The 19,227-nt window shown below is 39.5% G+C and overlaps 2 protein-coding genes across 2 annotated transcripts in view; both read right to left on the reverse strand.

The window, feature by feature from the left end:
• Positions 1-241: 241 nt before the first annotated feature.
• Positions 242-2,369, reverse strand: FOXI1 (forkhead box I1; the record flags this gene model as incomplete). The annotated part of the gene is given in 4 exon segments (XM_080353578.1): positions 242-334; positions 337-378; positions 380-795; positions 1,796-2,369. Coding segments are annotated over 4 exon segments (1,125 nt in total).
• A 12,583-nt stretch (positions 2,370-14,952) lies between these two features.
• The window catches only part of DOCK2 (dedicator of cytokinesis 2), a gene marked incomplete at its 5' end in the record, with an annotated part of 169,343 nt that continues 165,068 nt past the window's right edge, over positions 14,953-19,227 (reverse strand). The window contains 3 exons of the mRNA XM_080353427.1: positions 14,953-15,336; positions 17,186-17,328; positions 18,314-18,434. Of these exons, the coding sequence (XP_080209553.1) occupies positions 15,262-15,336; positions 17,186-17,328; positions 18,314-18,434 (339 nt within the window). The 3' untranslated portion in view covers positions 14,953-15,261. The remainder of the gene's footprint in view (positions 15,337-17,185; positions 17,329-18,313; positions 18,435-19,227) is intronic.

A 19,227-nucleotide genomic window follows, 5' to 3' on the forward strand; every position in this document is an offset into this window, starting at 1 on the left:
CAAGCACAGTGTCTCAGGAGAACTCTTCACTACTCTTGCTGTTCTGATCCCTGATTTTTTAAGTGGAGCTGCCATATGTGGAGTGTTTGTGATCTGAATAAGTATAATGGGTAACAAATCTGCAGCTGTCAGAAGGTAGGATGCAGCACAGATCCCAAGACAACAGGCTAACGCTACTCATCTGCCCACAGATCGTTTCCTCTCATAAACAGCTATACTTCAGTGTCTTAGAATCCTTCATTTAGACCTCTGTTCCTTCCCTGGAATACAGTGTGTTATTTGTGCCGATACTGCTGTAAAAATGGGTGTTAAACTGGTTGAGCACAGAGTTGCTGTGGCCCAGGTGGCTAGAAGGCATAGAATTGGACCAGTCTCCCACACCATGACTGGCGATATTAGAGAGCGGAGAGTAGGAATTAAAGCCTACCATATTCTGTCCCATTTTGTCAATGGGTTCAGAGTTGAGTCCCAAAGGCACTGAGCGGCTCCCTGAGTTAGAGCCATTAACATACGCAGTCATACTGGAGAGGAAGTTACTGAGGCATGGGCCGCTGGAAGATGGAGGTGGAGAGCCTTTCCCAGGGGAATCATCAGTCCCAGGTAACGAGTTTTCCAAGATATCCTGATGCTCTACAGCTTTGGGGCTGCCACTCAGGGCACTATCCTCTGATTTCTCAGATGCAAGAGTGGCAGCACTAGCCCCAATATCAGACTTCCTTTTCCTCTTCCTGCGAAAGTTTCCATTGTCAAACATCTTTTCACAGTTTGGGTCCAGAGTCCAGTAATTCCCTTTTCCTGTTGTAGGGGACAAAACCACATTTTTAGTTGAAAATGCACACACAGAAAGAGCAGTCATCTAGGGCTTTACAATGTTTCTCTCATTTCACAGAAATAGAACAATTGCATGAGCAAAAAAATGTGTATTTTTTACTCACACAAAAGCAGAAGTCTGTTGGGTTCATTAAAAAGTGTATAGGTTTTGGGCTATATCCTTTAGCCCTGACTCTTCACACAGGTAAGACTACAAGTGGAATGACTGGGAGGGGTTGCTATTTTGTTTTCTTGGTGAGAGAAGTAGGGTTTCAGTATATAGCTGGTCCTCCGAATTTACAGCAGAGTAATCAAATCCCATTCTGGGCTGCTCCTCCAGATTCAGGAGAGTAGGATAGGATTCTAATGAGATGGAACCAGATCTTTGGCCCTCTGCAGCAGCATAATTGAGTGTGTTTTAAATGTTCCCAATGGTTCTTAACATCTATTGATAGAAAACAATAAATAAAGGAACAATCTGACAGCATATCAGCCAAGGGCTTGGAAACAGAGGTGCAATTCCAAACAAAATGCTATTTGAAACAAACAGCCTGCTCTCCTCTTGAGAACTATTGTTGATTTCCTAAAGTTACTGAATTTCTTTGACAAATCTGTGTTTGCCTTATCCCGTTTCCATTAATTCCCAGTTAAGTTTGACGCAAGTCATATGTATTACACCAAATGGGTTTTGAATGTGACTTGCTCAGACTGCTCTGATACCTGCTGAGCCTCATGCTCAGCACATTGATCAGCTCTCAGGAAGACCCAGAGCAGTAAAGAATCCCCTTCCCTGCAGGGATTTAACAGCAACGCCGATTCAGATCTCATCTCTGCATAGTTGCTTTCTAGTTCAGATTTACGAAAATAGAAGACCTACTATGTGTATGTCCTGTACCTAGGCTATATCTCTTTGCAATGTATTAGGCATTTTTAAATTAATCAAGTTTGACTTGAGGGAGTTCAAAGGAGGGGGAGAGAGCTATACCTGGATCATCTTCATCTCGGGGCACCTTCTTGAAGCAGTCGTTGAGAGACAAGTTGTGCCGTATGGAGTTCTGCCAGCCAGCTTTGCTTTTGTTATAAAATGGGAAGTTGTCGGCCACATACTGGTAGATCTGACTGAGAGTCAGCCTCTTCTCGGGTGCTCCATGGATAGCCATGGCAATAAGTGCCGAGTAGGAGTAAGGAGGTCTAACCAACTTCATTAGCTCTTCTTGGGATGGGAGAGGAAGCCAGCCAAGGTCAGCTCCTCCCAAGCCGTGCATGTTAGGCAAGAGCTGCCTTTGCATCCCGTAAGACTGAGGAATGAAGGGACTGGCATTGGATCCCGGGAGATATGGTGGTGGGGTAATGGAAGGTCCATTTAGCCAGAGGTAAGGATTGGGAGTGGTGTTGTAATCCGTCGTCTCAAAGGTGCTCGGTCGCTGTGGACTAGGGATGTTCTGTGGATGGAAAAAGTTCTCATAGTAGATGCTCATCTCTGGAGGTTCTTGACCAATGTTTGGAAATTGTGGGCTGCAGCGTGGTGGAGAGTGCGTTTGCGGATCAAAGGAGCTCATGCTCTAACACAGGCAGCTGATAAGTTATGACACTCCTGTGCTAGTGCTCCTTTCCTGAGACAGGTGCATCACCTGTGCCCTTCCCTACGTACTTATGCACCTGTAAATGTTCCAGCTTGTGCTGCAGGCTCCACCCCGCAGCCCTGAGTGGCTGCAGATGAGGACGATATCCTTTTTGGAATGCTGGCAGTCCCAGTCAGTCCCTGATGTCACATCAACCAAATGTGAAAGTTACAACTGTTTATCTTCTTAAATGAAGGAATTTTCCACTATTGTGATGCACATAAAGCAAGCCTAAGGTGCCTTGAAATTAAAACCCCTAATCATAGATCCTCCTATTTCTACCTTTCACAATGAAGTTTAAGCATTAAGTATTTCTTTCTCTTTAAAGAAAAGCCATTTTTTGCTGCTGCTAGTAACAACTCAGAATGCAAAAACGATTGTCACTCATCAATGAAACTGTAAGCATATATATACACTTGGATAAAAAAAAAGAAAGAAAGTAAAGGTCAGACCTCCTTTTCTTTCTGTAATTCTAATTGCAGTGTTGCTTGTACTTCCCTCCAGGCAATCACAGTACTACAGGCTAGTTCTGTAGCTGGTTACTCACGTGAGCAATCTTACTGATATAAACGGAATTATTCTCTAAAGTAAGAATTAATCTTGTGAGAAAAAAATTTCAAGCTTAATCATCAAACCTTTCTTTAGAGCTTAAACTGGTGAACTGAAATAGGAAATCATTATTTGCTGCCTCCTCTTTGCTGCAGGATTGGTGCAGGGAGCTCATAAAAACTCTTAGCAGAATTTCCAAAGACGAAAGAGGCAGTGTTCAGCACAGCTCATTTCAGCTCATTTGCAATAACTTCATTTATATCTGTGCAGACAGAAGTTGATTCCTTAAAATTAAGTAAGAAGGAAAAACCTCTAGCCCTTTTATGACCTGGAAAAAAACCCTTACTGCTTTGCATGGCGCCCTGCACTTTCGAAGGAGGAAAAAGCAGAGCTGCAATCTCACCAACACCTGCCTCAGAGTGAGGACAGCTCTTACGGCTGTGTCACAGCAGAACAGACTGTGTGGTAGTTAAAAGCATAGTCGCAGTTCCCTTTAGAAGTGATATTTGCATATTTTTTATGTTTAAAGCACAAATGTACATTTGGAACTTCACTCAGCTTTAATAACCCATGCAGTTAAAAACAGACCTGGTATGACAAGGCCTTTAAGATGGCTCTAGTCCTATAATTTCTGCAGAAGCACAAGTTTCGACCTGTAGATTTGAATTCCTGGCTGTACCAAAGACTGTTTTGCATTGTCGCACATTCATCAATTCACTTTATCTTCTGTGCTGCAGCACCACCACCATTTCCCCCCTCCCTGAGCATTAGTGGTCGACCAATGTCACATTCACATCATTGTTGCTTTGAAAGGTTCAAAAAACACTTCACTGGAAATATAATGGAAATATTGAGTATGGAGTGACAAAGCCAGCCAACTTGTCAGCTCAGAAATGTGTCTCCACAGCTGTTATTTATAAAATACATGCTTTCACTGCATATAAAATCATTTGTACTACAACTATGGACAAACAAGTTGCTATTTTAATTTGAATAACTGTGTTCAGAGTTTGTAAATGCTAACTAGTCTATGCAGAGATACACAATAAACATACAAAAGTGGAATTTAGTGGGGCTGGATTATTTTCTAAGTGACAACTGCTGTGCAAAAGGTGACTTGGACAAAAAGAAAGATGATTCATTTTTCAGGAAATAATACCACAAGTACCTCCCTCCTCATGAAAGCCATCTGAAATAACTTTTTTCTCTGTAAGAATCTGAGTACAAACATACAAAAAACTGTTGGAGCAACGTTGCCTACAGCTTCCTAATTAACTTACTAACACACAGATGTACTTCAAAATGTACATTTGTAGTCCTGCAAATATTAATGTTACAGCTATTGTTGATACAAACCCCTAATATTTACAGAAGAGTCAATGCAACAAACATTTAAGAAATGCTCAGATGAGTAAAAACAGGAGTCACTTTTACAATGAACTAAGACCCAGAATATAGTATGAAAAGAAAACAATACATTTTTGATCCTCTCAGCACATTACCTTTTTGACAAAAAAAAAGCCCAAAACCCTGAAAACAAGAAAAACTTGCAAATTTATTACTGCTTGGGGTTCGTATATTCCAAGAAGTAAACATTCAGCTAACTGCATCATGAAATTGGATGAGTAGTATCTAAAATACTTACTCCCTGAGGTGCTCTGCACACATAATCACAGTTAAAATACACTGAAGTGGGTGCTGAGTGAATACATGCTTTGAAAATATGCCAGGCTTTGCAAAGGAAAAATCACATTACTTCTGCAACCAGAGACTGATGAAGGTTGTAAAACTTACTCTGCAAATTAATCTTTATGAAGTTTTGGTACAGTGCTTGTTAGCAAGGTCAAGCCCTCACTGTATTCTGCAGCTGCCTGAGTACCAGACATACCTTGATGTGACATCTGAGTAAAGGATCACACAAAACAAAGTAAAACAAGGGCTGAGGTGAAGAATGGCAAGTACTGCTTCTGGAGCAATGAAGTACAAAGACAACTGTAGGATTCTGCCCATGGAGCTCTGAAAGAGGGTGCAAAGGTCTGATCCCTCCCTGCCATGTGTGCGCTGGCACAGCTTCTAGCACAGACACGACCCCATCAGCAACATTTTTCTTCTGACTATGCCTGACTTATTCAGATCGGAGTATAATCAATGCCACTAAAATTGGTACTTTGTCAGTACTATGGGCATACCTTGAGAATCACTACAACACACGTTCCTGTCCAGCACCTGAGATGCAGATACTCATATGCAGGCAAAAGGCAGCAACGAAAGAATAATCTTTGCTCAAGCTGTGATTGCTGAGCAGGGCTGGTCAGAACTGCAGTTTATTGAGTCTAGCGAGGAATACTGTCCTGGTGTCCCCACCACTGAGGCTCCTGTTCTTGGCAGAGCTGGAAGGAGAGTGTAGCAATCCCAGAAGTGGAGAAAGGAGAAGGAAAACTGGTGAGGCTCCCATATAAAGAGGCTGGGAAAAAGTGAGATGCTGGCCAAGCTATGCTAATAGGTCGTGTTTAGGGCTGAAAAACTCTAGAAATAAAATGGAGGCTGGTGCTGGAGTCATAGATTAGTTATCATTACTTCCAAACATCATAATACATTGGTTTTGGTGAGGTCTTTGTAGGCAGAATATGTATTTTTTTAAACATTTCTTTTTACTACAGTATGGTACTGTACAACTCACATCTCTACCACTTAGAACCCTGATCAACCACAGACTGTTGTCAAACCAAAGACTGTTTGCTACTCTTGTGTTAAAGATTTGTTCCTCTCGATTTCTTAAGTGAAGCTCCAAAATCCGCAAGGTTGAAGCTGAGCCTCCGCAGAACCGTCTCTCTCCATGGGTTTTCCAGGTCAGCTCCTATGTAGCCCTCTACTGCAGCCAATAGTAATATTTCTTCACACTGATTGCCCTTTTGCAAAGGAAAACCATATTTGTCTGAAATTTTGGGTTATGAAAAGTTCAAACTAATTTAATTAAAACCAGGATTCCTCAACCTTTTCACGTATACTCCAAAGTAGCCTATACATTCAGTGTTCCTGAAATGCAGTGACTTGGGAGAAGTGCATGTACACCAGCACACGGTAGGAAGCAAAACCACAGAGGATAAAAGGCAGACAATAACATGGGGAACTCTTTGTATGCTTTTGTCATGTTTTGGCTGAGATACTCCTAACTGCCTTCTTAACTGGATCTTTTGAAATCATAAAGCAAAACGCAGCATGATACCTGCTAGTCCCACAAGCACCTTTAGGTCATCGTGCTGTTTCACAGCATGATAGTTTGATTAGTAGAGAACTTAGATCAAAAGCCCCATGCCTGCAGGATGCAAAGTATAACACAGGGCAAACCCACTCCAAGAACTCAAACAGGTTCAAAATTTTGTAGTAGTAACTTAATCCTGGCAAACTTATAACATACTGCATATCATCTGCTCCTCATGTAGCCAACATAAAGCAGTCTGCATCAGGTACTTCAGCTAATTAGTCAGAAATTAGACACACTTGATCCAGATCATGATATGTATTTCCCAGAAAATCCCACAGTGCAGAGATCTATTTTTAATGAATATGAAGCTTTAGGCTGTACTGTTAACATCGTGTATAACCCCAGTCCTGGTGTATTATCACAGTTTAACTCCTTGCTGAAGAAAAGTTCATACAAGATATGTATGTGGTCACAAAAAGGGAAAAGGTTTTTTTGAAGAGTCCATCTACAACTCAGTATACCAAGCAACCCACCTCATTTCAAAGAACCCACACACTGAATAAAGAAACTTCAGTGTTCATCGATAATACATTTTCATATAATGACAAATTATTTGTATTCTTAGTAGTCTAATGAATTAATTGCAGAAGTCTTCATGTCTTACTCCAATAAACATCTGCACAGTGTATGCACAATATAAACCACAGCAGCAAAAGAAACAATGTACAGCAGGCAAAACAATGTCATTTCAAGGCCATTACAAAAGCACAGGAAATGTAAAACATAGTATTGCAAAACAAGGCAACTGAACTTTATTTCTAGAAATGAAGGTTGAACATTAAATTAATGAAAAAGGCAATATAATTTGGACCTGTGCCACAGATGCTGCAATGTCACAATGCCCTTAGACTTTTTAAGTCTTTCAGAATAAAACCACTGTGGCTTTTTAAAGCAACTTTATAACCAAGGTTTTAGAAGACTGTAAAACCTCATAAGGGCTAGTAGCTTCTTTTTGACCATGAGAACTGTGGTAATAAAAGAAGTCATAACTCCTGCTTCGACAAAGGCCTTCCAACATCTTGCCAGTTTATAATATGGTAGAAGGGATTAGGTATCCCCTGACTCATGCATCAGTCATGACAGGCCACAGGCAGGTAAGACATCCACAGCCTCTGTTTGGCTGCCTATGGCTCCCATGGGATCCGCTGCATTTCGATACACAGACATGCTCAGCCCTGCAACAGAGGATACCCCAAGTCTAAACCATACATGGAGAGATTCTGCAACAAATTTCTCTCATGTCAGAATCTGAGGCATCTCTCAATTATGGGAAATTAGTTCAACTGGAGACACTTCAATCAATCACATTTTGACACATCAGCTTCTGAACAGCTGAAATTCTTGCCTCGTTCAGATTACCTGCTTATACTTCTATGCTTGCTACTAAATGTTTGTTTATACTAGAAATAAATGCTGCTAAAAATCAAATTAGGTGTTGCATGAACGTCAATTGTGTTTACCAAATAAATTAATCTATACACTTTTCTCTTGTGCATTTCAATGAGATGCAGAACAGAGTTTGTACAAAAAGTACTAACATGCTAATGCTTCTGTTTCAGATTTCAGCATCAAGGTATTTGCTTGTATAGATAAATCAGCACCTCCCACTCTACAATTTAAATGGAGATCTCATTGAAAAGACATTTTAGAACCAAGAATTTTTCAGAAAACATAGCTTCCTTCATTTTTCTATGTTTTGTTCACAGTGTTCTACACCCTTTGGTACTTGCACAACAAAACACTTGGGGAAAATTAATTAGCAACTAAAACTGATAAGTGAATTGGTACAAGTAAGTGCAGTGAACTACTTTATGGACACACCCAGTCATAAATAAACTTAAGGTTGTTTTAATGTAACCAGGGTTTAACTGCAGTAAACTAAGATCATCTAACTTGTGAATAGGATGATTTACTGTGTTAATAATCCTTGCTTTTCAGTTGCTCCACTTCGGTTTTCCCAGTATCTGGGTAGACAGATCAGTTGTTGGAGTTGTAGAATATGGCAAAGTATTGCAACTACTTATCTCCCCCTAGTGACAAGTTTTGAAAATGTACCGATTTAGCCAGGATCTCCCCTACAGATAACCTAGTCAGTAACAAGTTTTAATACTGGCATGATCACTGGCCCCTTAGCAATATTATGTATACCTGGATTTGTATTTCTGGGATCTGTAAAAATAATTAATCGTATATGTAAACATCGTTAACTTTTTCACGTTAGAATCCTTCCTTTGCTTTGAAATTCTCTGCAGAAATTCTGGTAACTTTAGAGATTTATGTCTTTCTTTCAGGTTTGTTTCCTTTGCTCTTTTGTTTTCCACTACAGACCTCCAGTTGTACTGATTTCTTGTCTCGTGAAAGAAGTCTAAATATGGTTGATAAAAAAGACTACAAATCCGGGCATTGTGCATTAGTACTATTGAGTGTGTCAAAGCACTACTCAAGCATTGCTGAGTGTGTCAAAGCAACTGAAGTCATGTAGTAAAGACTTCACACTGAGTATTACTATTTGTAGAATCCAGGTACCCAACCATAACAAGCCTTATTGTGTGATAAAATACAATATTCCTGGCTAAAAGAGCTGCATCTAAAAAGCAACTCTATCCAGGGCTGTATTTTTATGTATAATAACATAAGTATATAAGCAAACATTGTGGGGAAAATCTTCCCTCAAAATATCTGTCAAACATGGAGTTTATTTAGACTTTTCTAGTTACAACAACAGTGCAAGATTCCTACTACTTCCCCTAGATAAGTCTCTTTTATTTGACTGCTGGCCTGCCATTTCAAGGCATAGATACCTTAAGTGACTGGTTTCTGATCCTCATCACCATTCCCGTGCCTTTTGAATTAGTCACCACCTAAACCCATTGTAACACCATCAACAGACACCTATCATCAGCAGAACTAATTCAGGTTAACGGGAACGCCTATGAATTGTTAACTGGGAATGAGAGATCACTCATATACTGACCTGTTCGTGAATGCAAGTTGAATACCCATGTGCATAATGGGGCATATGGAGCAACAACACACATTCATACCCATGAAAAAAATAATGAACACAGAAACTGTATTTGTTACAGCACAGACATTCACAGCAGCCGTGTAATTTTAGGGTCGGCCACACAAAAGATCACTCATGGCACAGTGAAACTTTCTGCTATCCTGGATGACAAAACCTACACTGAAAAGAGATAAGTCTATCAAAAAAACAATCAGATCAAACTGTCCTCACTTGAAAACCATGATTAAATTTATCTAACATTTTAAAGTTTATTAAATCCATGTCCTACCTGAGGTTTGTTTGCAGAGCAATTATTCGTTTACAGTGTTAATCTTTAGCACACACTGCATCATGATAGCAAATCAGAGGAGAAAATTACAGACTGAGTCAATAATGAACAACTACTTTCCTCACCCCATGGCAGTAAACACTGCCAATGCTGAAGTCCTTAAACTGAGGTCAGCCCCTGGAATGTTGCTCAATGTTCCCTCTCAAAAGGACCTTGAATGCGTAAGAGCAAGTAGGAACCCAGTTCTCGGAAGGAAATATAAGTAAATACTGTAGTATTAGTGACTACTCTGAGGCATCCAGGATAGGAGATAGCTGCAAGCTTTTTTCATGGAGGCTTCCATATTCCTTGGAAAAACAAACAAACAAAAGATACAGGTAAAAAAGATGGACATTTCCACCTCCAAAAATTGAGAGAAAGGGTCCTTAAATTGTTTTGTTTTGTTTTCCTCCCGTTAAAAAAGGGATAATGTAAAGAGATTTTGGCTTTGAATTGGCTAAATTCTCTTGATTTCTACATGAGAAGGATCCTGTGTTTGGCTAAGTTACACATTTTCCTACACTCTGGAGAACTGATCTGTGCCATTGTTTTAAACAGAATGCCCTCAGTCTAGATGATTCCCATGGATGTTGGCATATATGAAACCAGTGTCTGGCATAAATATTTCATCTGTTAAATATAAGAGCATTGCACTGAAGCTGTAACAAAAATGGGTCTTTTGGTCTCTTCATGAGTGTTAAGCTAAAAGCCTTTACATGGAAGAGCAAGTTAGCACAGAGAATTATGTGATTAGACGGCTTTAAACACAACTCCTGGACCTAAGCTGACTTATACTGAAACTAGATTTAATTACAAACAAAACTACCTTCTTCTGCCCTGCCTTACTATGTTAAAAACATGCTTAACAGCTTTTTTTTGTTTAAAAGTGCCCTCATCCCATGCTCAGGGTGGAACGGACCTATTGGGAGCTTGACAAGCTTTTCGAGATTTAAATTATATAATTATTTCAAAGATGCTTCCATTGCTCTTGGGCTGAAATAAAAATCCCTTGATAAGCCGCCAGACATGATACAGCTGCTGCAGTACTGGGACATCAGCAAGCAGCTTTGATTCAGAGTCTGTATAGCTGTAAGTACAATAAAACGCATATGGATTTATCCTAGTCCAAGCAGAAATGTATGCTCATTAGTGCAGTCAATGCAAAATCTCATTATGACTCTGGGTATAGATTGTACTGTGTGATTTACCAGCCATCAGTTGTTGAATTGCTAAGAGACTTGATATTCAAACTGATCAAGTCAAATCATCTAAATCTGCTTCACTTTCTCAGCAGTTTCCCCTTCATCATTCCAAAGCTTTTTCTTGTAGGATTCCTCACACAGACCTTCAACTCACTTTGAATGAAAGAGTCTGCTCCATCATTGCCGCTAGCAATGAAGCAAACAGCAAACCAGCCAAACAATGAAAGCTGTGAATATCAAATAGGTTAAAGAGAGCAACTCAATTGTAATTGAAACTTCAGTCACTTTAGTAACATGACACAAAAGCATTAACCTGTGTACCCATTCCCTGATTTTTTAAGAGCTGTGAACAAGTGCTTGGCACAGGTTTATTGCTTTTTGCCAGTTCAGGTTAGGACATACTCATCAGCCAGTTTTTACAGTAAAACAGCTACTGCCTAAAAACACTGACTAAAATATAGTAGCTGGTGCTAAAAACTCCTCATCACCACTCTGGCTACTCGAGGCCCTACAGATTGAGGAAAATTTTAGGGTGTTATTCCACTACAGCTTCCTTGGATTAGTAATTGTGGGAGCAAACTGCCTCTGCATCTCAAATCTCATATGGAAAGCAGTATAGTTCACCATGTCGATTATATGAGTTCTGTTCTTCAGAGACCAGGATGGCACAAGGTTCCTTCAATTTAAACATGATGAAATTGGACACATTCCAGACTCTCAGAGTCTTGATGTGATGCATTAGTAACACATCCAGGAAAATCTACTTCCACAGAGTTGTACTGCCTTTGGTTTAATATATTGGTCTGAGTTAATTTTACTTGTTTGTTGTGACCTTCTATCAACTACGAACAGGCTAGGAAAGGAGAAAATTCTTAATTTAAAATTATGCACTTCTGAAATTATGAAGAAATTCAATCTTTTTCTCTCTCAAGACAGAGTAATAATCCTGCCTTAACGAGTCTTTAAAATCAGATCAAGGACTTGATGAAATAAATCTGAGAACCAGAGAAAACACTAAAAGCCACACCAAACAATATCAACAAGGAAAACGAATACAGAGATCCAATGATGCCTAATGTGTTTGTGGACTCCACGCAGAATAACCAGTATGGCACACATTACCCCCACTGATGACTGGAACTAAATGCTCTTTAAGATCTTCTCCAACCCAAGCCATTTTATAATTCTACTCATGCACAATTTCTATAATCTAATAAAAAAGATTACAGACTGCATGTGATACAGATAAAAAGTTCAATGTCAAGCAGTACCTGCAACAAATACACAGGTCTATCACACATTACTTCTCAGTTCAAGAACACAATGTGTTCCTAAGGTCTGTAAAATCTTTAATAAAACTCTCCTTCCTGCTCAGAAACTTGATGCTTATTGACTTATACTCTGAACCCCTTCCTATAGCTCAAACCAGGTAATTTTAATTGAAATATAAAAGCATTAAACTCCTCCCCCCCTGCACTGACACAGCAGCTCCCCTGGAGCCAGACCATCCTTACTAACACAGCGCTGCAGTCCATGAGCCATAAAGCCCAGGTGTCTGCGTCTAAAACTCAGACACCCAGCTGACTGAACATGCATGACATGCAGCTGCAATGCATCTTACATTGTTGCAGTGTAACAGCTCTCTCCAGGTCAGCACATAAAATCCTGCTGCACCTGCAGTCCCCCTGCTAAGCAAATGATTTATCACAGACTAACACTACCCTGTCACTGTCTTAGTGCCATGCAAGCCAGAAAAGCAGACTGTTACTGTCCTGACTGTTTGAAATGCCTGAGAGAAGTGATACAGAAAGCATATGAAAACATTGTTGTGCCCAGAAATGCTTTTCTGACTTTGCATGGTGAGAGCTGGCAGGGCTATACAGATCACAGGTGAAGCTCCCCCGCTTCATTAATCCCTGGGACAGCAGCCAAAGCCTGACCCTATTCTGGAGTAAATTTCTGCTCTCTGTGCTTCACCTCAAAGAATGTAAAATAAATAGGTTCTCTGCACCTGAATAGATCTTCCTCTGCATATGTGAGCTAAAGGTCCATTCAGCTCGTGACAGAAATGACAGTAATCCTTGCTGACTTACATTTTAAACAGACGTTGCCAGATTGCTGTACTTGCACTTCATTATCCCAGAGCACCACTCTTCTTTATGCTATGCTGCTTATTCGGACTACATGTCCATATCCCCAGATTCTGGAAACTTGTCCTCCAAACATCCTTAAAATTCCAGTTCTGGGCAGTAATTTTTTTGTAGTTAATATTGCTTTTCTGCTCAGAGTTTATTTACATGATTTCAGGCTTGAAACAGATCTAAAACTGGGCTGGCAAGTGGCTGTGGGACTGTGGGCTGGCTGCAATGTGGGACAACTAATAAGATTTTTGCTGATATTTGGTAAATTAAGTGCGAATCTAAACTCTTCATCAAAAATTATATTGAAACCTGTGCAAAATGCAAGCATGAATCTTGAATCAGTAACTAAGCACTCACCACCAAACTTTCTTTGGACATTGTTGTCCTGCCTTCCTGGTTTATGGGCTCTTCCTTCTCTTCCATTCTTTGTATTTTTTATTTTGAATCACAGCATTTTAATTATAATTTTTAACAACAGCTTGAGCTAAAACTGTTCTAGTCCACTCTTACATGAAAACACAGTTGCAAGATACGATAAGCAAAAGACAACCTTTAACAGATATCTTTACAAAGAATAAACAGTTGATTAATCATCCTTCTCTCACTCGTTCCTAGCAGAACCAAACCTTTTATTTTAAAATACTTTTTATTTTGTGATATCAATATTTCTTCAATCTATCGGCAAATAATATTGAAGGACAACCTTGGTACCCTCCTTCTTCTTCCCCCAGGTTAGCAAGACATAGACATGTACCCCTCAGCCTTTCTCCTGCCCACTCTATTAAACTGAGCTTTTTCCTAGAAAAGCCTTGTCCTTCCTCAGATGCAGTATAAAGTTGCTGTGAAAAGCAAATGAAACAGTCTATCAGCGTCCATGCCAACAAACACTGTAGTTAGTGTTAAAACTGGACCCATTTTGTTTTGCTGTCTGTGATTATTCCAGTGAAAAGTATTTCCTGGCACACTATTAGTTCTAATGGCAAATATTTCAAACTTCTCCCAGAAAATAATCGCTAATTAGTTCTGTAGAAAACAGCTTCACACTGACAACCTGCAAAGAGAGCCTAAATTCATTAAATAAATTATTCATGCTGAATGTAAAAGTGTTTATAGAAGTCGTGAGGCTTAGAACAAACTGAAGATGTCTTTCTATCGACTCATTTACTCAGCAAGGAATAATTTTAACCTCTGTCTTTCCCATATCCCTAGAAATGGTAACAAGGCCAGTGTTTCCTGTCCACTGCACTATACATGGTCATATTATATTTAACTAATATGAACCTATGCAGGTGCCTGAAATATAAAGGGGTGAGTGAAGGAAATCAATTATTTGCCTTTTAGAAAGCTTTCTATTTGGATAACATACTTGCCTTTAGAAAGAACTGACAGGTTATCAAGCAACCCGAGATGCTGACTTGCAGTGCTGTCCAGCTTCATGGCAATGAGGCATCATTTTCCAACTCTACCTCATGAGTTAGAGGGAAACGAAAAATCAATTTTGAAAGCAGAGACTTGAGTTTGTAGAATTCCATTTGCTGTCAGAAAGTAATACCTTATATACAATGATATTTAGAGATTTCCAGAAGAAAGTTTCAAGGCAAACAAATTTTTAACATTTTATTGATGAACAGCAGAAAATGCAGCTTTTGTTTATCATAGTGCTGGATGTAACGTCAATTTGTACGTGTGTAAGTGAACTTTTGCACGTTTTCAACATGATAGATGCTGTTCTGAAAGTAACTCTGGCATATGGCGTCACAGCCATAAACACCCTGAGAAAGACTGAGGATCCAGAGCAGTGTGGTGAGAGCAGCAGGGGAATCTGAGGACTGTAAATCCAGCTACAGCCACAGAGTGAATTGTCAGTGGCTATTATATATTGTGCTGAGCCATCTGTTGCCCTGACTACACTATCTAGTTTAAAGATAGCTGGAGCGTGTCTGTACAAGCTACGCAAAACGATAACTTCTGTGCTCTTTGAAAAGAACAAGATCCAACTTACATTATCTAGTAAGCCTTGCAGATGGCCTTTTAATACATCTTTCTCCTCAAGAACAAGTTTTGTCACTAGGGAACGCACAATGTCCTTTGACCTGTATAACCAGAGGTTCACTGAACTTCTATATCCTGATGGGCACATCCTGTAGTATCTTCTTCAAATGTTATTCCTATAACTGTATCACAAGTAATTTATGAGCACCCATGAATATTGTTCATATTGTCTATTGGCCATCTATGGTATCAGTGTCTTTCTTTAGAGTAGATGGTGCTTTAAAACATGATAGTTACGTATATATAATTATTTTTGGCTGAGGAATGGTCTTATAATGGGATGAATTACAGATCTGTAGATGGAGATTTGAAATGGTGCTCCACAGACTGCTTTCCGTCTTCGAGAACTTTGGAAATGCGCTGCAAAAAAAAACAAAACAAAATCAAAAAAACAGAGTAATATGTTAAAAAAACTACTGTATTGGATTCATTAATATGCACTAGCTTGTGGCCTTAAGCTGCAGCTAGAGATAGATGTTGAACAAATCCTGAATATTTTGAATTCATTTCTCGACCCTGCAAAAAAATAAACCTGTATTTAAACCCATCCACATGATTCCCATCATGCTGTGAAGCACTATACAAATGGATATTTCACTTTATTCAGTTCTTTCTCTGACTTGTAAAAAAGGACTTGATTTTAAGCTAAAAGAGGGGAGATTCAGGCTGGACATGAGGAAGACATTTTTTATGCTGAGGGTGGTAAGAGCCTGGCCCAAGGTGCCCAGAGAGGTAGTGGATGAACCATCCCTGGAGACATCCCAGCCCAGGCTGGACAGGGCTCTGAGCAACCTGAGCTGGTGAAGATGTCCCTGCTCATGGCAGGGGGGGCACTGGGGGAGCTTAGAAGGTTCCTTACAGCCTAAAACATCCTATGATTCGATGAATACAGAATTTTGCTCACTAAAACATTACCTTAATCTAGTCTCCATACCAAAATCACAGCCCAAACCTGATACAAGCCTGACTGTAATTTCCTCAGGTGCCACCTACCTGGGAAGCCAGTTGGAGTTTCAGGTTTGGAAGCTGACCTCTGAAGGTCCGACCTAAGCTATTCTATAATTTGTCCCTATTTTATGTGCTGCTTAGTTTTAAATGTGAGCGGATGAGATCATGCTGAAAAGCTGTTACTTCTGGGTCTGAAAAGAACAAGTCTGTGATAAAATGAATACAACTGAAACGTTACAGACTCCAAATTAACAGGTTATTCTTGTTCCTACCAGAAAAATATTATTGTGAACACAACTACATGCAGATTTTCCTAAATGTTGCTCTCTAATCCCTGAAGCCACTATCTATGTGTTTTAGAAGACTGCAGAACCTAATGGATGAAAATGAAACCTATTCACCAGAAAAAATATATTTTTTAAACAACCTTTGTTTGAAAGATCAGCAAAGAGTTGACACATAAAGTATTGAAAGTGCCATAGAATGCTTATGCAGTATGCATGTCAGTAGCTACCAACATCTGCATTAAATTGCACCATCCCACTACCTGAAAAAATAGGAAAAATATACAACTTTTGAATCTTATTACCTGCACTGAATACACTGTTTTTCTTTCCAAAGTTACATTAAATACAATAGTTTTACTTTTGTGACATTTCCACAGAAATCAGTGAAAGGTTTCCTGCTTTAAGGGAAGGCAACATTAATGAGTACAGTGTAAGCCTGTATTTACTTTCAAATAAGCACCTCTGACTTCAGAAAGCAACTCACACTGTGCATGTTTTGCAACACATTCTGTCCTTGCCCTGCTGTGGGCAGTTAGCACTAGCATCAACGTAATGAAATCAAACAAGAAACAATTGCTTTCCATCTTTTGCTAATAAATGTTGTCTAAAGTAAATCAGAGAAAATCAGTAGGTCAAATGAGACCTCTTGTGGTACAGATGCAGAACTGCCCATCTGAGCCTTCCGTTAAACACACACACGAGCTGCACATCCATGCTCCTGAAAGCAGAGCCAGAGGCAAGTTTTGCTTCCCCACAGAGCTTCCATTCGAAAAACAGACAAAACCACCACCATCACCACCACCAAACTCAACGACAACAAAACAAAACTCAACAACAACAAAGAAAAAGTGTTTGACTTATGATCTTACTGTATCTTAAAATCACTTAATTTCCAAAGCATAGATTTATTTTTTTTTTTTTTTTCCAAGGAGGTAACACTTTCTTTTTTTGCCCCATAAACACACAGAACTTACCATTGTCTTAAATAACTGGTTCACTTTCTTTTTTTTGAAGGTTTTCTTGTCACCGTCTGAGGTGGAAGGAAACACTGGATGACTCAGCCTATGTGATGCAATTGTTTCATCAGGTGCCACAGGGCCGACAGACAGAGTTAATCCTAAGAAGAGCAGAATATTGGTTGTACAAAACAAAACCAAGAAAGGAGAGTCAGAGTGTATGATAAAGCAGCAATCGAAATAATTAACTACTGCAATTACTGGAAAGAAATTAGACGTTTTAATTTTAACTATATCCTTAGAATACAAAAATAAATAACGGGGAAGCACTAAACTTCATAACACTGGAACTGAGTATTGAAAAAAAATGAACCAATTTGGTCACAGATGAAAAAAATAAGATAAATATATGAAAAAGAAGTGGGCCATGACAGTCTGTTGTGCTTAATGTGCCTAATGTTTGCTACATCTGGAAAGTCAGGGACAATGGGAGGGACAGCAGTAGGGGGTATGGAATACTGATGCAGGGCACATTTTTTTGTTTGGCTTTGAAATGTGTTGCACCTTCAGTTACACTTTGCCCTTCTCTATGGTGCAACTGTCAGTCTCCCAAGTGGGCAGTTGTGTTACCTTGTTTCCTCTTCCTCTTGATGTGAGGGATGCTTATGAGACCCCTCTCTAGTGTCAAAAGCAGAAGTTAAGCCCTGTTTAACTAGCTTTGGGGATATTTGGCAAAGCAAGTAGAGAGCAGCAATTCGTGCCTCAAATGCTGCCCTCATCTGGGAGGGCAGGGTGCAGAAACCCTTGCTTCTGCAAGTGGGAGCCCACACAGCAAGGAGGATGGATAAACTTTGTTCTTCTCAAGGTAGGGGGAATGCCCACACTATACAAGGAAGCAAAATTTGGAGCTCCAGAAGTAACACTTCCACATTTGCTTGTTTGCACTAGACAGCACAGTGTCACCAAGCACAAGCAGCAGTCCAGCCTCACACGCACAATACACGCTTACATTGTAATCTCTGTGTCAGGGGCACGGAGCCACACAGAGAGAGCTGCCTGCTCTGTTTGAAGAAAACCCTTTATTGCCGTGTTTTCTTAGCATAGTCATAAAGAAGTGAGAACTCTTCTCTTACTGTAAGAGCTTACCTGGGATAGTTGGCATTGAGCGACTGACAGAACTCATCTGCTTGAGGACAGATGTTTTCTGAGGCGCCACTGCATGTTCTGAGAGGTTGGTGTCGCTCATGAACTCGTATTTCCTTGACAGCTGTTTAATTAAAAAGAAAAATGCTATTAATGATCAAGTGAGATGTGAGCAACAAAATCTAAGGAAAATAATATCTTGTGAAAAGCATAAAAGACAAAAATTAATAAACAAACTATCATGTCTAACTTGAGTTCTTTATGGGATTGTTTGTTGAGTAAACAATAAAAGAAATTAGAAGCAGTAGTATTGGATTCACATTTAATATTATACACTAGCTAAAAACATGCAACGACTTTGCAGATGATATATAGTTAAATAAATACTTCTCATTCCACGTAGCGGAAATATTACTCTAAAAAAGCTAGTTAGAGGAGATTCTTAAATCTGGAACTCTAGGATGGTATTCCCACCTTATCTCTGCAATAATACCATCAGCCAGCTCTGACTGTGATCTGCAATGTAAAAAAAGTTTTAAAACATTTTTTCCTATTGCATTAACACAGCCAGCTCGGCTTGACACGGTTTTTCTGAAGTCAAAAAAATCCTGTAATTCAATATGGAGGGAGATTCCCACAGTCAGGTGTCTGCGTTACCTAATCTAATCAAAAGACAAAGATGTTAATTGTTTTTGCATATTAATGCTTTACAGACCATGACTGTGCTTTATCTCTCTTTTTATGTAAGAGGACATGTAGTGTAAGACAATCACGATTCTCCATAAGTTTCTCTTCATTTCCCAAAAGAATCTCAGCTTGCTATTGAATTCACATTGCCTTAGATGATTCCTCCAAAAAGTTTTGATCAAATGACTTCGGCACTCTCCAAGTAACTCAATAATCTTTTATTGCCTGAC

Source organism: Nesoenas mayeri (assembly GCF_963082525.1).
Source record: "Nesoenas mayeri genome assembly, chromosome: 14".
In the NCBI taxonomy this organism is placed as follows: Eukaryota; Metazoa; Chordata; class Aves; order Columbiformes; family Columbidae; genus Nesoenas; species Nesoenas mayeri.